This window comes from Phasianus colchicus, chromosome 8 (assembly GCF_987193195.1).
Source record: "Phasianus colchicus chromosome 8, bPhaCol1.hap1.1, whole genome shotgun sequence".
NCBI lineage: Eukaryota > Metazoa > Chordata > Aves > Galliformes > Phasianidae > Phasianus > Phasianus colchicus.
Genome location: NC_143443.1, coordinates 28,840,697 through 28,864,649, shown reverse-complemented (window position 1 = coordinate 28,864,649; position 23,953 = coordinate 28,840,697). Strand labels below are relative to the sequence as shown.

The 23,953-nt window shown below is 34.1% G+C and overlaps 1 protein-coding gene across 11 annotated transcripts in view; it reads right to left on the bottom strand.

The window, feature by feature from the left end:
* Nucleotides 1-23,953, bottom strand: part of ATRNL1 (attractin like 1) — a 425,218-nt gene that overhangs the window by 198,767 nt on the left and 202,498 nt on the right. For 10 of the 11 annotated variants that reach the window (XR_016468857.1, XR_016468855.1, XR_016468856.1 and 7 more), the window contains exon 25: nucleotides 15,962-16,023. Coding sequence is in view for 7 of the 11 variants with exons in the window: in XM_090145543.1 (XP_090001669.1) it covers nucleotides 15,962-16,023 (62 nt within the window). In the remaining 4 variants the exon portion in view is untranslated. Of the gene's footprint in view, nucleotides 1-5,615; nucleotides 5,775-15,961; nucleotides 16,024-23,953 lie in introns of those variants that run through there. The other variant, XM_090145547.1, reaches the window with a different exon arrangement.

The window sequence follows — 23,953 nt, the reverse complement described above, 5'->3', positions numbered from 1 at the left end:
AATCAATACAGCTTTCTATCAGCATCTTATTTACATAAAACTCTTTCTAGCTTTCTAAATTCTTTACATCCATTTTTTCTTTGTACACACTTGAGAAAGCCTGCCAGAGTAAGGCTAGGTCTGAAAGAAGAAAGCACCATATGTACAAGTGCTTTGGACATAGAATGCTCAACTAATGCTCAATTATGTAATTAACAACTTGTTTTTGTTCATTTTGTTGTCTGAATTGTTTTTGTTTTACATATGAGATTTCAGTCTGTCTGTTTAGTTCCAAGAGTGTTGACAGTTCTAATCCTGAAAGTAAAAAAAGAATCTGTTCCTAAATGTAAAGTTTGACTTTTCCCTTAATGGCCAATGTCAACCAGCAGCATTTCTTTTAGCACATTTTTAAGGCTGTTTGTGACTTAGAGATTTTTATGGAAAGAAATATATTTTCTGCCTCTCTCACTGTAAGGCCATTTTAAATATGGTGTTGTGCTTTTATTGGTCCTTGGCATGGAGTGCCTAACAAAAGAAAATGGAGTTTTGACTGGTTCTGATCCATAGATCAGAACAGTTCAGCATATCTAAGAATCATCCTCCCAAAAGGAAACTATGGAAGAGTCAATGATCTGTAGTAAAAAGAATCACAGAATGGCCAGGGTTGGAAGGGACCTCTAGGATAATGAATCTCCAACCCCCCTCCACATGCAGGGCCACCAACCTCCACATTCAATACTAGAACCTTAGGGAATTCTGAAGAGAAATCTCTTATACTTTAATGTATCTTGGTGTAATTGTCTTTCTAGGTGTATTATCACTGATAGAAACCAAAGCAGTAACAACATTTAATTGATGCACCAGTTTATTAACACAGTATTACTTACCAAAAGGCTTTCACGTATGAGATTTTAATGACAAAGTATCTGAGAAACACAAACTACATTATGAGAGAAACTGATTATCAGAGACTTTCCTATTTTGTTTAACACATCACTTCAGTCAGGGCAATGCTCTCACTTTTTAAAATATGTCTTTGTCTGCCTCCTTTTATCCAGTCTTTTTTGAAAGTAAGCACAGGTTGACCATGAATTCGTACAGCCTGCCCAGGGATAATCAGAACAAAGACATCTCATTGACCCACAGAATAATACACTTTTGCAACAAAAATTTCTAAGCTTACATCAACAACTGCTTATAAATAATCTTTCTTACTCTATACTGTACAATCTAGCTAGTAACTGCAACAGGATTAGGAGCGATGTAACATTAGAGTACTGATATTTTGCTATAAATTAGCATGCTGAACATGCAGTAAGGGTAAGCCATCTCAAGCTTTTTTATAACACAGAAATAAATAGGGAAACAGCAGCAGCTGTTTAGAATGATGAACTCAAAGCTTGTGGAAATTAAAAAGGATGGTAAACTGGACAGAAGAAACTGAGAAAGCCTTACACCGTGCGACTGCTTCATTATCCCCAGGAACTGGATCTCTTTCCCAAGATTTTTTTTTTTTTTAATTAATTTCTTGAATGCTTCTCTTAATTTAGAGGGGAAAAAAACAACACACAAGAGTTCTTGTCTTAAAACTTCAGTCAAATTCCTACTTCACTCTGTACACCAAGAAAACTGGGTCACAACCTAACTTTACTGACATCAGCCAAAACATCTTTTACTTTGTGTGTATCAGAAGCAAGCATTTCAAAGACACAAGTAATACAAATCATTTGAAAATTACAGTGGTGATAGTGTCTGATGTTTACTTAGCCTCATGTGCAATCTTTTCCTGTTTTCAGTATTTTTTTCTGCTATAAATCAGAAAAAAAGAATCAAAATTCTAATTAATGAAGAGAAGAAAGATAGGGAAAATAGGTTTTCTCAAACTAACCTTGTATCAGGCTGTGTGGAGATAAGTCTTTTTTTATTTTAAGCAATAAAATTAAAACAAACAAAAAAAAAAATTAAACCTGACTGCAAAGCATCTTGCAATATTGACCGACTTGGCAAGAAAATAAGAGAATGAAATTTAGTGCCAATGAACTGAAGGGAAAAAAAAAAACTAAACAATCTAGCTACAGGTACACAATAGATTTAAATTAGCAATTACCACTCAAGAAAATGGCCTTGAAATCATCGCAGATAGTTATTTGAACATATCAGCAAATGCTTAGTGACAGTCAAAACAGCAAATAGGATGTTAGGTGAGATCAGAAAAGGAAAAAAGAAAAAAAGAACAAGACAGAAAACACTGCAATGTCAGTGCATAAATCCATGGCATGTCTGTGTCTTGCAGACTGCCAAAAGCAACCATCTCTGGAAGTAAGCATGTAGAAAGGAGTACAGTCAATTTGAATATAGTATACTAATAGAAATGTGTTTTTACCCTCAGTTAGCACAATACTATGGCAAAACTGACATCAGTGTAACACAAAATAACTGAATTAAAAATTTACCAGCTAACATCTCAAATGTTGTCAGAATGTGGTCAATATCACAAAAAGACATTTCTAAAAGGATTTGCAAAGTTCAGAGTATCAGACCCAACCAGTTTTGATGAGAGAGATACCTACAGCTCTGAGATGTCTACGCATGACAAAGACTGATAAGAAAATTTAATCGTATTGAGGACAAGAAAATCACAGTATGCCAGTACCAATTGATCAACTGCACCTTTTTCATCAAGATGCACAATCACTGCTAACATGTATTTGTGAAGACAAGGGTTCTGGGCCCTGTTTAGGAGTAAAGTAAACATGTTCTCCTTGGCCTGAAGCAATTCCCAACATAATTCACAAATCAGTGTGAATGAGCTGCTTAGCTGCTAAAACAAAAAAAAAGAAGTAAAACAACTTCAGATAACCAGATGAACTGTATTAAGCAGCACTTTGGAGATGAATGTATCACTATACAGGATATTCCCAAAACATGTATGATGCGACTTATTGAAATTCTGCCTACAAAAATTCCATTTTTCATATTCTTTTAAAGAGTTTGACAACATGGAAAGAATACATAAAATAATCAGGAAATACTCAAAAGTTGAGAAAATCTTTTACTGATAGTGCATTAATAAGCTCAATCATTTCAATTTTTAAAAAGACCTACGGGTGACTAGCCTACAGAGTGCATGAGTTTCCATGGGGAGTAAATACTAAGGGTCTCATTCATCTAGCACAGAAATGCATAGTAAAAAAGACTAGCTGGAAGCAGAACAATTGGAATTAGACTCTGGCACTATTATGAGTTATTTTCTGTATCATAATTGTCACAATGAAAATAATAAATAGATAAACGCCTCTGCAATACAGATTGGTTACGAATTATTGTCCTAGAGTACAGATGGAGTGAATGACTACTTGCACTGATGAATGTAAATCTACTCAAGAAAATAGTTATCACGTGAATACACACTCAAAGCTGCAGCAACCCAAGTGTTACCATAATTCTGTTGTCTTTAAAACAGAGGAAGGTAGTGACATAGCTTGAAACAACATGGAACCAAATAAGGAAATGCTAAAAAATGATGCTTGAAAACAAATAGTTCATCACCATGACTTATGTTACAGACTGGTCAGAAGGTTATCATCATAGCATTAGCTAGAATACAATAAACAATTAAAGAATGGGTAAACTGAAAAGGATGCACTGAATACAAGTATTTTATATCTGACACAGTAGAGAAAAGTGACCAAAGAAGGTCTGCAATAGAACAACATGGTCTAGCAGCAGGATCTAAGCTAAACAGATGATCTTCCTTGCAAAGGGAGATTGATTTATTTGAACACAAAAAGGGAAAATAGCATGGGATAATTACCATCTGCACAACCACTTTACTGATGTACAGAGTAAAAATTTAAACTTAATCACTTTTAGACGTGTTTAGTTCATTCCAGAGGCTGAGGAGTGAGATGGTCGTGTTTTCTGTGAGTGAGAAACAGCTTTTCTCAGGGAGTAAAAAAAACCAATATGATTACTCACTAGCACAGACTGTAAAGGATATTAGGAGATGTGTTGCTGCTTGGAATCTGAAAATTAAAATGCAACATGTAGATCATCTTTAAACAAATTCAAATTACTGGGATAAATAGAGGGGAAGATCATTTACTCACTTTTGCAGTGATGTAAGAAGAATTATGTCATGAATTGAATACAAATATTTTTAGAACCAATATTGTAAGTGGAAGATAAACAGAACAAAACAAAATGTTCCATCCTTTGCTATTTCTTTTCTCATTTCCTTTTGTCTAACATGCAAAAGAAAATGAAAATGTCCAAAAAAATATATGTAAACATCTATGCATGAATAATTGTTGTTTCTATGATTTTATTTAAGCTCCCAATTTGCATAGCAGTTGAGTACTGGATGAAAGGAAACAGTTTAAATAAAAAAATCTTTACCTTAAACTTAATATAATTTTAACTGTATTAAAATTAAAACTTGGCTGGGATCCTACTTAGTGCAACACAGCGGTTTAGTGTGGATTAGGAGCAGACTTTTGAATGAACTTCCTCATTGTCACTGATGTTGAGCTTTGAAGTAAGAGCAAGCAGTCTTGGAGCTCAAGATGTAATGAAATGGAAGATGTCAGGTACACAGAGCTACAGTAGAGCTAGCCAAAAAATAAGATGTGTCCAGTATGGACATCAGGTCCTTCATGCCAACTGTTTTATTCAACAGATGACCTGTTTGTCCACCCTGCTTATTCATGGAGATATAAGCAACTAATGATTCCATTCATAAAGTTATTTAGGTGTATGCTAGTCTCACTGAGTGTCTATGTGTGTACAGTTACACTTATTTTAAGAACTACTCCTAAATCTTTTTTTCAAAAAATAGGAGATGGGTCATCAAGGCAACTATTGCTTTGTTACTTGTACTTTGCTGAGCTGAGCTAACAATTAAATATCCCTATAGATGCACAAAACTCATGCCCCTTTTTTTTGCTAGAAGCAAAAAAATGTACATTTCACACTGTAACATTAATCTTAGCAGTGTGCCCTACGTGGTTTTAAAGCTTTTCATTCATACCAACTACGGTAGTTTTAAATTTGAATGAAAAATAGTAGTATTCTTTAAAAAATAATAATCTAATAACAGAAAGCTTTTTAAAGTAGATTAATGCACAGAAAAAAGTCTTGTAAGTTAATGTTTTAAAATCAATATTGCAGAAGTTTCCTAAGAGATCACATATGCTGTCCTTCTGAAGTATTATTTACTATCTTTTTATTGGCAAATAGAGCCCATTTTAATTGATGTTATGAAGCAATCACTGTTCTAAAATAAACATAATTGAACAATTATTTTTGTAAAGCCATGAATTTGAATAGTAATTATTGTCACAGCAATTGGTTTCTCTCATTGTACTTGACAAGAACATTGTGTTTATGATTATGATGTGCTAGGTTCAGCCATCCTTACTTGTGTTAACTAATATACACATGACAAGCACTTCAAAGATTTCAACAGGATTGTCTGAAGCAAAAAATACTGTAAACATGATATTAAGAGTCTGATATGTATGAGAGCAGGATAAAATTTTTGAACAATTAAATTGCTCTGAATCATAGAGTTTTACAAACACTGTTAGAAATAGCAATATTTCAATGATTAGCAATTCTAAATTTTTCTGGGAGTGAAGCGTCACAGTTGCAAATCAAAACATTTGTGAGGACTAAATAGGAATGGAGCCTTAACTGCTGATCCAGTTGGATACGTAACTTTCAGCCAACTGTGGCAGGGGGGTTGGAGATTCATGATCCTTGAGGTCCCTTCCAATCCTGGCCATTCTGTGATTCTGTAAAAGAAATATTGACCACGTGGAGCCAAGACACAACTGAACTCCATTCCTGGTCTAAGATCTCTGACTGCAAAAGGCAATGAAATATAAGGCCTCCTAAGCCACCACTACCATTTGGGTGGGTTTAAGAGATTTCTCCTCTGACTTTTGTTGGCTGTGAGAAGTACTTGTGAGAAGCAACTAGCACCAGCAGACCCATGCACCTGCTGTGCCCTACATGCCATTTTCAGCAACTGATCAGCTAATAGCTGCACGATTATTCCCTCTTCACCTAGACACATTTTATTGTTGTACATACAGCAATATGGCAGGAATGTTTCCTCTTTTGTCAGCCTGGTTATATCTCATTTCTAAACAGATTTTCCTGCTCCTGTTGTTCTAATACAGCAACAGTTCTAGAACTCCAACTTCTCCCTTGCACTCTCTCCATTAAACAGGAGAAACTGAGGAAAACTTAATTCAGCTGTGACCTCTCTAATCCCAAAGCTGTGCAAAAGATTCAGGCCCTTAGTTTTTGCTTTCTGAACTGGGAAGTGAAAGAAACATCTGGATATGAAGCAAATGATATATTACGGTATGTAAAACTTCAAGTATTACCAAATGTCATTTAAATGCAAATTTGTATTTATTTATTTGTCTCTCAGTGGAATTCACGCAAGTTAAGCAACACCTTTCAAGTTCATTTAAAGCTAATTACATGGATAATTCTTCTTATCCAAATGACAGTGCTTAAAATGCTATTTTTGGTTGCAATCCTGAAAACCCATACATTTCCATAAATAAGTCTTAACCTGAAGCATCTCATGAAAGTCACATTAAGTTGCCTCTAAAATTCATATCTCACACAACCACAACTACCAACTTCATAAAAAAAGAGTAACAATTAAAAAGAAACACATATGGCCTTCTGCTAAGCTGGTCATCCCAGGCAGATGGGATGGCCAGATCATTGGTAAAGATGCACATAAAGGAGACCCATGTTATATTTGTTCTACTGTGTTGAGGTTGATTACCAACAACAGCATCTGCACAGTGAGTTCATAAAATTACTAACCAATGTTTTAAATGAAGGCTCACAAACATTACAAGGGTACAGAGGAGATACCTTAGCTCACGGTTTAAAAAAGGCTTATGCATACTAACTCAGCTGTAACCACTGCTCCTTAACGTACACAAAACTACTTAATTGAAAAAATTAGCAACTGAAAAATCTGTATACTCTTTCTGCAAATCAACTACCAAGAGCAGCTCCTTAGGACAAATGCATGCTGTGCCATAAAACGTTTGAAGTACTTGATAGGAGTTTAAAGAAATCCATGAAGGAAATGAGCCTTAAAGAAGCCTGAAGAGCAGCATATTGTAAAAGCATACTATAAGAAACACCTAAAGAAGTGCATTTAAACAGAATGCTGAAAATGTAACCAAAATTCATTTACTAAGAAAGAACAAAATTAAATAAAACAATAAACTAAAGCTTTAATATTGTTATTAATAAAGCCTTGCACTTTAAGTACAGAATACATAACTGACAACACAGAGCTTGAAATTCCTATGGCATCTACTGCTTTTTGGATAACTTATACATTAGCTAAAGTAAGCAGCATCAATGAAACATTGCTATAATACATATTACTTAATTAGCAAGAACAGCTACTGCATTCTTCTATTAATTGGTCTTTAATACATATTGAGTTAGAAAAACAATCCTTCATCTTCCTAGGCACGAGCACAACACACCAAAGCAGAAATCTGCATTACAGCAAAATGTCAAAATTCTTATTGAAGGTAAGGAAGAACGAAATGCATCTGTAAAGGGTATTTGTCATTTATAGTAAAATTAAGTATTTAGATTTCTTTTTCCAATTTATTTATTGAAATAATTATTAAATAGTTAGCCAAATATAAGTACAAACATACATATTGTATGTTGGATGCTCCAGAAGTAATGACTCCTATTTTATTATATTGGGCCATGATGTCAGAGGTGGTGCTGGTGGTATGGTAGTAAAAGTTGAACCTTCCACCAATATCCCATTGCATTTTGTTACCATGTAACAGACAGCAGCAGAGGGGCAGTCTGACAAAATAGATTGTGACATGGAAGCATGGATGAAGCAAAAAAGTGTCAACTGATTCCTTCAAGTGGAAAAAAATGGCATCCACTGACATTCATCAACACTTCCTGAATATTTGCGGAGAGCAGTCAGTGGATATGAGCATGGTGATGGGTGGGTGGTGTATTTCAGCAGTGGTGATGGTGTTGTGAAAGACAAACCACATTCCAGATGGGCATGCGGATATTTATGAGTTTGGCGTGCAGGCTCTTGTTCACTGCTGGTTAAAACATATAACTAATGGTTGGTGACTATGTTGAAAAACAGAGTTTTGTATCTGAGAATTTGCTCTACCGAATAGTGCTACTGTGCTCTTTCTATCTATGGTAGTTTCCAAGTAGATAAATAGGAGGCATTACTTTTGGAGCAATCTACGTAGATACAGTATTTTTTCTATGTGCATAAATGATTTTTAAATCTATACACACACACAGAAACTGTCTTTTCATATTAAACATACCAGAAGCCATACCAGAAGCTACCGTAATAAAGTATGAATGCATGCTCTATTATGTGAACAGCCTTTATTTACAACTAAAAAGGGAAAATAGCTATAGTGTACATCAGGATGCTATTTAGAAGACTAACATCCACATTTCATTCTGCCAATACAATATCAAACAGAAGCGAACAATTTAAGAGGACTGTAATAAATTATGCAATAAAGTTTTAGATGTGAAGTTCAACTCTCAGCAGTTCCTCCTTTCACCTCTTTGAAGCAGCAAATAAAGAAGATTTATAATTAAAGAGGTTTAATCTAACATGAACTGAAATTAATCTCCATAGAATAAATAGAACATCACATCCATAAAGTGTGATTATGTTTCTTTTACTCACAGAAAGGACTTCCATATTTCACATAATTTTATGAGCTTGCCCTTCATGGGTAAAATACTCCATATTTTTTTTCCAAAAAGTGCTGTTATGCGTGTGTGTGTATATATGTATATATATACTCACACAGAAAAAAAGATCAAAAATGCGAAAAAGATAAAAAATCTATTTCCATTAAACTTCCAGACACAGTATGAAATACCAAATTTAATATTTTCTGCAGTAACTTTCACAAAGAATAAGAAATGAAATATATTATTTCAACTTAAAAATAGATGAGTTTTCATTTCAGATTTTGATTTTACTAGTTTATAATAATTATCTACGTTTTTAAGTTAAGGAAAGAAGCTCCATCTCATTCTAATTATGGCCTATTAGTGAATTTGGGGAAGTACTGCAGACTAAAGCCACATTTCAGCAGCCTTACAGATCAAAAGACTCACATTGTTTCAACACCATCTTTAATGCTTTCCCTTCCTTCTTTTCTTCCTCTATGCCGTTTCCCGTCTGGCCGTTATACTTTGATATTAATCATAGAAATACATATTTAGAGAGCCACCAAGTCATGGCTGTTTAGAGACAGCATTGTTTAGCATACTAGAATCAAATATAATTAAGATGTTTAATACTTTGTTGAATGACTTTTCCCTTCATTATATGCTATTTCTACTTCCTTTTTCCAAAGCAGCAAATATATTTGAACCTGTAAGTGTAAAGAAGTCGCAACTCTCCCTATTAAAATCCCCATTATAAAAAAGTTTTTCTGAAGACATTATAAGGATCCTCTGATTTCTAGACCAAAGAACCATCATTATTGTTCTTCTAGTTGCAATATATTAAGAACTCAAAACCCTAGTGTCCTTGGATCTGATACTCAGAAGGTCAGCTGAAATGATTCAAGATATGTAAGAGAAGGAAAATAACTTTGAAACTGCAGAGAATTTTCCTAAAATATCATTTAAAAAAAAAAAAAAAAAAACAGCCTGAAAAAGTATAGGAAGATAACTATTATAAAGAACATAATTAAGCCATACATACAGACTAAATCCCCATTTTAATACATAACCAAATGATACAACTGCTTCTTAATGCAAGTCTAATGTTCCTCCAATAGTTTAGTGCAGTTTTTGGAGTCCACAGTGTAACTGCCATAATCTTGCATCTATTTAACACATAGCCCAACTCCCAAATATACACTCACACGCTTATTTTTATAACAAAATCTTCCACACTAAATGCTTCATTTGCTACGTGGAAATTTCACTGGGGTATTTTTATTAATATTCCATTTAAGAGGCCTGCTCCATAAATGCCTTTTGAATTCAGATTTCTCCTTTCAAAAAGAATAATTAGATTTAATATTTTAAGAACTATGTAAACGACAATAATACATGCAGTCTAATGCTATCTTTCTGTGTTTTACTAGAACTGAACGCAAGGACTCTCAGTATTTCTCCACTGCCATAAGCAAATTGTTCATTTTTTCAATGTCACTCATTTAACAGCATGCCATATTGACTGCATTTGCAAAGACAGACTGGCAGAGCGGTTGAGAAGTGGATAATGACATTATTCCTTAAAGAAAAATTCTACTTTTTATTTTCCATTTTCTTTAATTACTTAGAATCATAGAATTTCCCAAGGGACCCATAAGGATCATTGAGGCTCACTCCTTTTTTGACCACCTAGTTGACCAAGGGAAGCCAGTTGATGTAATCTTTCTGGGTTTCAAGAAAGCCTTCAAGTAATGTTTCTCACGGACTACAACTAGACAAACACGTAATGCAATGGGTGAACTCTTGGCTGAGGCATCAAAACAAAATACATACTTTCAGCATGTCTTGGGATGTATCTTCTAGGTGCCATCTAGAAGATGGAGTGAGAGACTTCTGGTGTGGAACACTACTATGGAAGTAGCAGCTTTGTTTCCATTTAGATTTTATAATAGCAAAAGTGTTTTTTTGGACTGAAAGACTTCAGTGCTATACAAAATGAGCAGTGCTATTTAGGATTAACATTTTCTTTTATTTTCTTTTATTTTTTTTTCTTTTTTTTTTTGGAACAAATAAATAAATCTTGCAATTCCTGTTACCATCACCCAAACCTTATTTGGATGCTAATATGGTGTTGTAACTAAATTCAAGATCATAGCAAGGGAATAAAAATGAATATATCATATGAGATATGGGACTTATACATCTACGTCTATCTGTTCCATCCCAGGAAATACTTCTTTCATGCCCTTCATCAAATTCAATTGCAATCACCACTTAATATTTCATTCAGTCACAGAAGAAAACGCAACCCACAAAAGGTAGAATTTCAAATCTATCCTTGATTCCTCCTGCAGCTTATCAATTACAGAACATATTTCTAGATACTATTAACTGAGCAGAACTTGGGATTCAGCACTTCACCAGGTACAGCAAACAGCAAACCTGCGCTGTGCTTGACAAATACATCAGGTCAGAAAAGGGATATTTTACATGCATGTATCTGAAGGAAGGCAAACCTCAAATCTGCTATATATCAAGAAAGTGCATAGGCCACCTCCAGATTTAAAGCTGGGCAAATATTTTCTACTTTGAGGAACACAATATGCCAAAATAAAAATACTGCAAGCTGTGGCATACTGAAGTGCACTTCCAACTGACTGAAAAGGATGATGAACAAAGGAAGAAAAATAAGAACAAAATAATGAAAAACATTTCTATTCACTGAGGAACTAAATAACTCATCAGTTGTTTTGTCAAGCAACCAGTCCAGTGGTACTGGGGAATCTCCTCTGCCTGCAGGCTAATAACAAAAGGCTGCTTTCTCAGGAAATATGAATGCATCAAATAACTCTACAGTGATAACAAAGCTTCCTGGTGAAGCATAGAACACAAAATAGAGCTGCATTCCACAGTTCAAAATCACATATTTTTAACACGAACTCAAATTGGCCACTGCAGTACAGACATGTTCATCCCACTGAAAGTAAGACTCTAAGTAAGGTAAAAACTGTTTAATGCATCACTAAGTAAAAATCAATTTTATTCTAGCCCCAAACATAAAATCTATTTTTTTGCTAGGATAACTTGATTTTACCATAAGATATTCTAATTCTGATTTATAAGACTTCTGCATTTTCTGAGAATCCAGCCATGGCAGATATGATCTGATCCTTACAGACTGCACTTTGTTTTCACGACAACATTACAAAACTAAGTATGGTATATCCAGAATTAATTTATCATCCTTACTTTTACTTAAAACAAATCCACAAGTCACTACAGCATGCTAGTAAAGAGAAGGAATCCACTTGTTGCAAATTATCACCAAGAATGGCCCCTTCGGTTATTGAAGCTCTCAGGACATCTTACATAATCACTTTTAGTGCATCCATCCAGTCCAGCTGAATGATATTTAATTGAAAGAACTGGTTTGGGTTGTTGTTACCAACATTAATACAGAAGGGCATGATATATCTGGCTCTTCAGTTACGAGACTTCTCTCTACAAGACTTCGTCATATCCTAAATGCCCATGCCTTCCTCCTGCAGTAAGTTCTAGGCAAATTTTGATTATCGCTTTCTCTCATTTCTAATGTGCACAGAAAGATGTGTCAACAGCATACACCTGATTTGGCCATGGCTTTCATTGAACATCTGATGAACACACAAGAAAATCTTGGTTCCATATTTCTTAATAACACTCCACTTAGATTACAAAACTAAATTAAATTCAGTAATGCATAATAGTAAGGAGTCATAATCTGAATACAAATAACATGTGGGTATCAGCTGGCAGCTCCACCCCAACAGATGAACCAGAGACAAAGGAAGGAACCATTCTGAGAGCATAAAGATGCATACACAGAGAAAAGCCTGATTAATTAATTAATGATTGATATTTTGTATTTGAAATACGTCATACGAAAATAGTTATGACTGTAGCAGATGAATATCATTGCCTATCATAACAATATGAATAACTAAACTTGGTCTGTATCAATAACTTGCAGGATTAGGAAAAAAAATATTTTTATTTTATTATTATTTTTTTTTTACAACACTTCTGCTTCAGATTAGTGATACAAAAAAGTTTCCAAGAAATGGATGAGCATTGTTTTAAATTTTTAATTATAATCTTACTGAGAGCAGCTTTAGAACTCAGGAATTTCTGAGCTTTCAATTCTGAATTAACTGAGAAAAAAATATATAATTAAAATTAACAAATACCGGCCATTACAAATTTTATATGCACAAGGAAATTAAAGATAAAATAATGTTTTCAGAAGTTAAAAATACTTTGAAGATCTAAAGATTTAAAATCTAAAGACTTAAAGATTTGCAAACATTGAAGACCCCATCATAATTTATAATTTATTTGAAAATGACAGATTTTAGGTTATTGAATGTTTATTTTTCAAGGTAACATTGGAATGGACTTTCTACAACAGTTGGGATGGAATTTTTTCAGTATAAGAAGGGTGATCATTCACACACACTGCCTGTGAAATTTTCTAATGAGATTTTTACTGCTTCAAAGCAGGTGGAAAAAAACCTCACTTTTCAACTGGTGCAACAGCTAAAATTCTTCAAGGCATAAGCTAAAAAGCATTGACTAAAGCAACACAGATGCTACAGTCTCTGTAGTCCTATTAAGAATGTGCTGCCCTTAGATATCTGATTGCAATTCTGCTTTTAGAGAAGAGGTCACTAAGCCAGTAGGTACAATGATACATCCCAGTACAAAAAGAAAAATTAAATTGATTTCCTTTTCCACTTTTAGTTTAAAATAAATACTTTAGAGAATAATACTTTTAAAATTGTTGATACATATTGAAAATTCTAAAAAGTCTCCTTATTTTGATGTTTGTGACTGGAGGAATAAAATGCATATTTCATCTTTTACTCTGGAACATTCACCCTATGAAGGAAGAGTTTTAAGCTATACTTATGAATGACTGTTAAAAAGAACATCATTATCACATAAACCTCCTTCCTGGTTTAGCTAGGCAGCCAATGTGAATAGGGTTATGTGCTCAGAAATACAAAATAATAATAGATGGAAGAAAGTCCTTGAATCATTTGCTGTTTCAACAATCCTGCTCAATGTGTTGTAGGTATTAATATCACCACCATAATTTGTCAATGTTTTAATATACTACATTTAACTATCCAGTTAAAAATACATATATACATATAAATGCATATATATATATGCACATACGTGTATGTATACATACACAGTATTGCTAGGCTGCAATTCTTGTTGAAGCAAAAGGCTTGACCACTGTAAACCACTTTGGAGAGTTCATGTTATAGCTTCCCTTGGTATAACATAGTGTGAAAACAAGCACACAAATAACAACAATGAAAAACAATTCATTGCCAATTGCTAGTCCTTGCTAAATGTTTCTATTATAAATATTCTGCAGTTAGTTAAGACTACTGTTCCTGGGGAAAGAACATCCAGTTTAAAATCTACTGGAAAATGCAGTGATGTTTACAATGAAAATCTTTCATTCTAACTGCAGAAGAAAACAAACTACAAACAAACAAAAAACAACAAATAAACATGCACAAAGTACAGGAAAGAGGCAATTAGCCAAATCGCACGCTCAGGCTCATCTCCCAGGCAGAGTTAGTTAACTGGGGAACACAGTGCTACTAACTTTTTATGTCATTATGGCACCAATTTGCAGCAACTCAAGCTCCTTAGATATTTTCCATTCTTTCCCAGATCTGCTTTGTATAGTGTGACTCTGACACATGTTTTTCTTTTTATTTCTAGGTTTTTTTTTCTTGGATGTATAGGAGACCTTCTATGTTCATAGACACGTTGCCTGCATCTAAAGGCACCAGAACACTCTTCAGCATCACAAGCTTTGTGTCTGTATCTGAAGACATATAAAGACACACTTATACACATAGAAATCAAGTTAAAGAAAGACTTTCCTTATTATCTTCTTTTAAATAATCCATAAAAATAAAGAGCACACAGATCTGTTTCACTGTTCATAGATGAATACTCTTATCACCTTTAACCCTAAGTATTTCAGCAACTCAATTCCAAAGGTTGATTGCTAATGCTATACTGAAAACAGCTGCAAGACTCTTATTGAGCTGAGTGTAAGCTGAAAGCCTTGTTAATTAGACTGAGCTGAATCAAAGGCAATGTTACCCTAGCAGCCAGCTAGGACACCCTTTCTCTCAGTACGGGGTAACAGGTTCACATGAATATCACCTCCTTCTGGATCTTTATTCCCCAGAAACAAAATGAACTACTGCTAGACTGGCTTTCAAGCAATCAGCATTGTAATGCTCCATTTGCAGTGGAAGAAGAGGAATGGAATGCTTGGCATCACCTGTTGAAGTGCCCTCCATTAGCCAACATATTGGATGCAGAATACATCAGGGCCTGCTCCTTTCTGCAGGTGACAGTGATTAATAGAAGTTTGCTTGTTCACAGCATTTAACTGTCTGTTTGCTTGAGTACAGTTCCTCAAACCATGGTTATGAAAACAGGAAGAAGAGCAGTGCTGTGAACTTGTAAAATAAACACGTAGCATTCTCAAGATACAGAAAGTCTGACGAACACAGTGGTCCATCAGTCTCTGCATTTTACATACACATTGTGGTTACTGCATTCATAGCAAGATTTCAAAGAACTGTAAGTAACTCATGTAATTTAGCTTTGTGACATTTTATAAGACAACTGAACTTATATGAAGTTTCGATTGAGTTTTGTTCAGATCCTAGATAAAGCGAATTCCTGCACTGCTGCCACTAAAGCTTCTGCATCACTTAGTGACTTTCACAATTCACCTCTAACTCACGAAAGCATTAACAGTGATTTGGGGTCTTTTATTAAAACATAACTTTCACAAAACATTGAACAGAACCGTCATTTTTAATAATTCAGTAAAACAGGTCACAAAAAATCATGCATGCACATTATTGGAGTCAAGTAAAGCTGGCTTCACTTAATCACTGTGATATGAAGTGCTGCATAAAGATCAGCCAGATGTGTAAGTGTGAACACTGTACCAATATGAGCCTATGAACAAAGCCAAAAGCTCCTTAAACGTGCAGTTTCATGCCCCTGATTCTCCATCAGTGCAAATTAATGAACACAGCTTAAAGGCTTCCTTTCAGGCATTTCTTAAGATTAAAAAGTTTGGAAAGGTATTTGTTTGATGGAACAGAATCAGCACAATTTCAGTCAAAAAACAGAAAAAGCAATTTACCTGAAGAAGGTGACAAAGAACTGCACCAGATCCATGATAGTATTGTGCTGTGAGAAGGCAATCTGCAAATAAAATAGAAGTAAATTACAACATTTTCAGAGCCATTTTCTTTTTAGGCTGGGGCTTTATGGCTCCACGGATGATCAGCTTCAAGTGTAATTGCCGTCTGGTGTGCACACACCTGCATTCACCATAAAGTGAGATGAGTAACTAACTCCCATGTCTTTGTCAGAATCAAAATATGCACAATGAAATATAGTCTTTCTTCTGAAGTAATGTTAATAGAAATTACCCATGTAACTTTTGCTTGTTATAAAAATTGAAAACAACATGGAAAGTACTAATAAATCACACTGATGTAAATCATTTTCTTTATAGTTAACTATTTTTCAACTATCACCATTTTCCATTCTAATTAAAATACTGAGACGTGTTTTTAGAAATGAAAAAAGCCCTTTTTCCTTAAAATTAATACATTTAAAATATTTTAATTGCACAATTTAAAAATGAATGCTAATTTTAAAAGAAAAACAGATTAATCTGGTGCATAATAAAGCAAAATATTTCAAAGCAAATTAAAGATAAAGCAACAAATATTCTTTTGGCAACATTGCTACAACCTCACATGAACGTGCATTAGTTCAGCCCTTCACTGTAATTTCTTATGAAGATTTAATAATTATCTCTAAGACAGCATACACACACAGCCACACACCCACACTTGCATGGAATAGAGCCCATAATTGTTATTATAATTACTTATCACTGATGTTAAGGACTGCACTTAATATTGAAGGCATATCTGCAAATATCCCTAAGTCCCTGAGTTGTTCTACATTTCATAATATATAAGTACCAAACTGACACTATACAGAGCTTTCTACTTTGAATTGCACAAAGTGATCTAACTCTATTCCTGGCCTGGTCATATGTGATTTTTTAGAAGTATTCATGCATTTGATACCTGATTATGACTAACAGTTATACCAAATTGTTTGGATTCCCTTTCACTGCCTGTGAACTTTCTTAGCAGTAAATGACAGAACTTTAGGCCAGCAATGGAACCAATAGATTTGGTTGTGTTCAGAGGTTGTGTTCAAGTGTAAATTGAAACAAATAATTCAAAAAAACCAAACCAAACAAAAAACAACCAACTCCAGACATTTTCTGAACTTTCCTCTTTTCCTTCTTTCTTTCTATGTTAAGAGAATTATTACAGCAATATAGCTCCATTAAAAATAAAAGCTGACTTATGATTAGAGAATTTCAACCTTAATGAATTTGCAAGAAGAATTTTTCCTGGGTAGTTCAAGACATTCTAATTGTAATGAAGCTCCAGCTATGAGGATCTATGCATAATAAGACAAACCCATAGGCATCAATACATTTTTCACAAGATAATAATGAGTCAAATTCTTGAGTATGCAAGTTCTTTTAGTAGCCCAGTACAGGTGACTTGAAAGCAAAGTAGAAGTTAGGAAGATTGCTCAGTTTAATTAAATATATATGTGCACATAATGCAGTTTTCTTGGGTGGAGCAGAAGGGATGGGTAAGAGAGAAGGAGGAGTTGATAAGGTAGGGAAGTCATGAAAGAAAAAGAGGGATGGGCAGTTTATAACCAGTGAAACATGAAAAGATGAGCATGTGCAAGGAAATTATTACATACCTAAAACTGGTACTTCTAAATCCAAGGCTTCTTGTATCCTAGTCTCAAAGTTCGTTTTGTGAAGGAGTTGTGAGGATCAGTACCAAGAAATAAGAACTACAGCAACTATTTTATGAAAAATTCTCTATAATTAAACTCTGAGCAATTGCTTTCAACTTGGATTTAGCTTTGAAGTCTAGAGCTTCTGTATCAGACATGAAGGACTTGTGTATCTGAATATTTGTCTAACTCTTCTAGTTACACACCTGGCTTAAGAAAAGAATCCAACTTTTATCTCCAAGCTTCATATTGCCATTTTAACTTTAGAAATATTACTATATGTTTTCTCTACCAATATTTCTGCCTCAATTTTTAACTGCACAACTATTTCAGAGAGCACTGTATACAAGGATGTATTACAAACAACATTTCCCCATTTCTATTTCTAAATTTTTTTAAATCTTTGGCTGCTTACATGACAGGGGAAATGCACTTTACCCTAGATAATGATGTATAGAATGTATCTGCTAAAATAGGAAAAACTTTTGAACACAGGAATTTTTCCAGGCTCCAAAGGTTAGTATCTGAAGGAGTAGAATTTCTTCCCTTGCTCTAGATCCTTCATGTCATCTTCACCTTGGCTATTTTTACTTGCCATAGGGCAATAATAATCCGACAGAACAATAGGTCAAGATCTGTTCCACCATGAAAATGAGACAACTTTTAAAGTCTAACTTGGATATATCTTTCATATGGAAACAGTAAGTCTGGACATAGAATTTTGTATTTTAACATGAAAAAGAAGCTGTGTCTGTAATTCAGAGGAAACCAATCTAGCAAAAGGAAAAATTACAGACTGCATGTAAAAACATTATCTTGTAGTATCTACTATGTTTTATTCTTTTTCTCCAGAAAACAAAAATTCCAAAAGAATACAGTAAGAAAAGCACAGATTTGCCAAAAATAGAAAATAAAATTTGAAAGAATATAACTCAGAATTTTGACATGTGGAAGTTGAATCTAGTGAAAATTATCCATCTAGTTTATAGGAATCAATGGAGATAGAAAGGCTTAGGATAGATGAGCAACTCTAAAATAAATGGACCAACATAATGTGGGATGAATTACCCAATGGAGCTGCCCTTTCTTTCTGCTAACAATGTGGGGAGTCTGTGACTATGATTTTATGTCAGACTCATGATATAAGTAATGTTAGGTGAGATAAAAACTCTCGCAGAGTTTCTAAATACTGATTGGCTATTTCTGCAAACAGTCCAATGCTAAAATAGAAAGATAAGAAACATTCCCTCTTGCTGGGATGAAGTGATCAGAGAAGCAGTATGGAACTAAGTGCCTTCTGGCAGAATCCTACTGCTTTCTGGTGTGTAAAGAATTTAGTCCAATTTCAACAAACAGTCCTCTCATTTGCGAGAATTAATGTGAGTAAAACTTTTATATTGATAAGATAGAGAATGAAAGATAACTTCAAGAAAACTAGACTCAGAATCACAGCCTTCGTATCGAGATTTGATAAGCAGCTTCTAGAGATTAGTTCTGCATGCTGAAGTCCTGTCTCTCACAGTAGCATACATTAGATTATCCAAATATCCACCCCTTTCTTTCTCAAATAATGTAATAATTACAGGATATTATTTCCACTACTCAGAACGATGAAAGGCTGAAAGACAATCTAAGTTTGTATTCAAGTGAGAACGACATTCTTAAAGTAGGTTTTTACTGTTGAATTTTTTCCTAGCTTGCACTTTGCCTATTAAAATCAATATGTACACACTTATTTTACTGCTATCTTTAATCATGTGCATACGTACACATATGTTCAAATGCATACCACACAGTGAAATCCTCAGTTAATAACCTGAAATTAGTGAAGGAGAAAAACTGGAAGAGGAGAACTGCTATCTAATTTACTGTTTAAGTCAGTATGTAAAAAATAACTTTAAATTAACTAATATAGACATTATTAAGAAATTGAATCATTGAGTATTAAAGTCAATGAAAGATTGAAAGAAAATTAAAAGGTATGGACAAGGGAGAAGTGACAGGTTTCAAAATTAAATAATAAAGAAAGTCATTGACATCTATAGTACCTACAGTACCAGAAAGTTATTTTAGACATAAATCTTTGCAGGATTGAATTCTCCCAAAAACTGAGTGAAATGGCAAAGTTTGTAGACAACTTCTGCAGTAACTGGTTTTTTTTTAAAGCCTGGACTTGTTTAAATGGGCTGGCAGGAAAATTAATTAAATATGGAATTAGAGGGAATGGAGTAAAGGAATCTTTCAAGCAAAGCTGAATGAACACAATAATGATTTTGGCCATAATAAAGAATTAGATTCTAACAACTGACAGACTAGAATTGCTCTAGAGTACCAAAATAAGTGAAAACTGCAAATTATATTTATTCATTCAAAAAATAAACATATAAAATCCTCAAGTTTATACGTGTTTGAGGTTTCTACACAAACCAATTGCCCATACAGATTAACTTCATGCATTAAAAATAGTAACATTAATTTAATAAAGCAAAACTGAAGTGCTATCTTTCTTCTTATCAAAAGAAACTATAAAGGATAGTAATGCCAGCACATTACTGTTGTATTACGCTGTCAAATGGCAGCTAGATGTAGAGTTGATGAAGCGATTTGGAATTCTTTTTGAGTCCTGATGTATGAGAACATACCAACTGTCAACTAATTTTTAAGTCACAGTTCTGTACCCACTGATGAAATTAGAAGGCGATTTGAAAATATATGTTTTATAGAATTTGTGTAAAAGATCAGACAAAAGCTTCCTGGATGATGAAGTCATCTACAGTGGTAGGGTATATTTAGCCTTTGTAATGCCATCTGCTGAATCTGAGTACATCTCATTGAGGTGAATGGGTCACTTCACCACATTTATACAGTGCAGACAGTGGCTTAGAATTCTTTCTCATATGAAGAATTGAAAATTTTCTGAAATTCAAGAAATACAACAGTCTAGTACACACCAGTCATAAGCATGTCAAGATCTCAGCCACTGACGTGCTGACTGATCAGACAGGATGCAGAAATGCCACCAAACCACAGCTTCTTAACTGGTCAAATCAGGGCAAAATTTTCTCTAAGGGCAGCTAAAGCAAACGTCTACCAAGTCAGACTAGCACTTCACCTCTTTGCCTGCACCACAGTCACCCCATATCTCCTATTCATTGTCCCGTGAGGAGGGGAATCCTGTGGCAGTGTGTGCACCTCAGCACTGTTCCACCATACAGTACATGAGTACCAAGAACTCCACAAGAGTTTGCTGTGTTCCTTAGTTTATTCAGTCCACAGAAGTTGACACCGAATCAAGTTGTCTTTTATAAATGGGAAAGCTTACAAACTGAGCAGAGGCAACCTGTGGAAAATGCATGCAAATTAAGGGGGAAACATAATTCTGTGGAAAACAAAATGTCTCACGAAATGGCACACTTAGGTAGTCATTCATGTGTCTATTACAACGTGCCTCTACTTGAAAAACAACTTTAATCCCCCCCAAATTCCTCCTTACAGCCTACAGGAGAAAACTAGCAGCTTCAGGATACGACTGTAGACATCTTAACTCCATTACATCCATATGTCTTGTTCTTCCAATCTAAGCTAGGGGCACTGGATGTTGTGAAAGGACACACAAGTGCCAAAACATTATACTTCATTAATCTTGTAGGCAGTTAATAACTTTGTACTGGCTCTACTAAAAAGTATACTGTTCAAATGAGTTTAATTTACAAAGCTATCCTGATGGCTTAGAATAATGGACCTCTTATTATTTATCAATATGTAATTTTTTACTCCTGTAGATTATTCAAAATGAAATTCAGAGGAATCAGATCAAATTAGAAAACACGAAGAGGTTTTCAGAGGGCAATGAGTTCCCTCAGGAATGACAAGACTTCACTTTTACTGTTATCCCACATAGAAATCTAATCAGTGGTACTGTACCTCAATGAATGAATTTTAAAGGTATCTGAGATTCAAGTCAAAATAAGTATTGAATTATCTTCTGCTTTTAAAGACATTAATAGCAGTTTTATTTCTATAAGATGTAGAAATGCAGTCTTATTTTACGAAGAGTGAAGTAGCCGCTAGCACAAGTTTAGCTCACCAAAGTAGACCCTGATTTTATAATAAAAAGTAAAATAAAATCAGATTCACATGCAGAGAGATATATCTGTGTTATATAGTTATATATCTGAAAAATACAAACTTAAAACACCATGGAAAACAGTATATTGCTCAAATTATCAGTGTTCAGCTTTCAATTCTTTAGGTACCAAATACAAAATTGTAGTTACTTATTACAGAAAGAAGAAAAAAAAATAGTTTATGACAGGTACTTCATGTGAATTAAGAAATATAAGATTTCAGAACTCATTATTTGTTCCTTTTTTTTTTTTTTTTTTTAAACAACTCAAGTTTTCAATACATGGATTAAAGACAGGGCTACTCAAAACAAGCCAAGTAAATATTTGTATTGCAGTACCTAGGAAATAAAATATAAACCAAAGGAAAATGCTGTTTACTTCTTGAAAAGAGCGAGTTTTAAATACCACTCTTTCTATAAACAGCATTCAGTGGAGATTTATTAGTATACATTAATTATATCCTCAAAGAAAAGCAGAATTCTCACATTCTGAAGTTTATAAACATAAAAAAATATATTTACTTTTTTGCATGGACGACATTTTTCACCTTTGCTAAAAAATATCTACCTTAGCCATTTGAATAACTGCAGAACTTAGTATGGTTACTGTGCCACTTAATAAGTATATTCAAGCTCATGTGCATTTGTAGAAATAAATATAACAGGGAAAATTTGTTGCTAAATAAGATAATGTATTGAAAAATTGACACCTTTCTCCTTGTAGGTATAGAGTTCATCTGGTTTGGTCAGACAATCTACAATCTTCAAGCTAATAAAAATTATAATTTCAAAAAAATTATGACTACATAAGCCAAATTCTTAGATTTCTGTACTGTTTTGTTCATTTTAGAAATCAAATACTTAGAAAATGCAAAACACGCACTGAATTTTGCATAAAGATCATGTTGCTCAAAATAAGGTATGTAACAGTCATTGCTGATATGCCAAGAAAAGGGCAAAGCATTTTCTTAAACGTGAAAAGAATAATGTTCCAAAGTTTATTGTTATAAATGAAGAGCATGCTATAAAGCCGTTGGAACTATGGAATAAAATTTTTGTATTTGCAGTAGCACTTTTCTTGATTACTCTGGATTAACATATTTATGAGGTTACTCAGCCTCAGGTTTTAACCCACAAATCAAAGGTTTATATCAGCATGGGTAATGGATTACACAAAAGTCTACAGCCTACAATATCCCAAAGGTATCTGTCTTTCAGAAGATTTATGTATATAATACCACTTTGTAGAAATTACATTTTCTGATCTTTTCCATGGTCCTTGTTGATTCCTGACTCTAAGGTGTAGAACATCCAAAAAGGATTCCCATTTAGCAGAGAAATTCATTCATCCATCCTCCTGTTCCTCTCTTTACCTACAGATAAGGCCATGAAAGGGAGGCTTTAATTTCAAGATGTTTATAACGCTATTACAACAAGAGTAGAAGTCACTGTGAGCATATTTGATATAATTAAACCTCTGAAAAAGAATGGAACCTGTTTTCCAGCAGCTATTTGTAGAACAAACACTTCACTTTTGTTCATCTTATAATTAGAACTATTATGGAATGCATCTAGAAGTAGAAATTGGTCTGGTTTGCTTGCCACCTTCAGAGGCAAACACTGACTACAGCAACATTAATAGTAAATTACTTACTTTCGACTTCCAAAGAGCCAGGATTTCAAAACATGGTAAGAGGAGAAATTGAAATACTTAGTCCTGCCCCTCACAAGACTAATGAGACAGAAGTTGTCAGGAGAGTGGCTCATGTAGAAAAGCCTTCTGAAGAGTATGAGTACCCAAGTGAACTTTTACATTTTTACTGTAATAGTCAAATCATGACAAATGAAGACACAGAAATCTCATCAACTGTATACAGGGGAAAAGACCATTAGCTTTATCATTATTTCCATTTCTTAGTGAAGATCCACCTCTGTAGTCAGAAAGACTGAGGTATATGAGAACAAAAATAAGAGGTCACATACTAACTTATGTAATTTGGAATATCCCACCTAAGAAGTTATGATGTAAAAATAAAACTGATTAAGCTTCCTCTGTTGTACATATACTCTGTGGAAGCAAAAGTGTCCAGTTTTGTGTGTGGTTTAGTTGTTTCATTCTTTTCTTTTCTTCATATATGAGAGATGGTGTCCACTTATCTA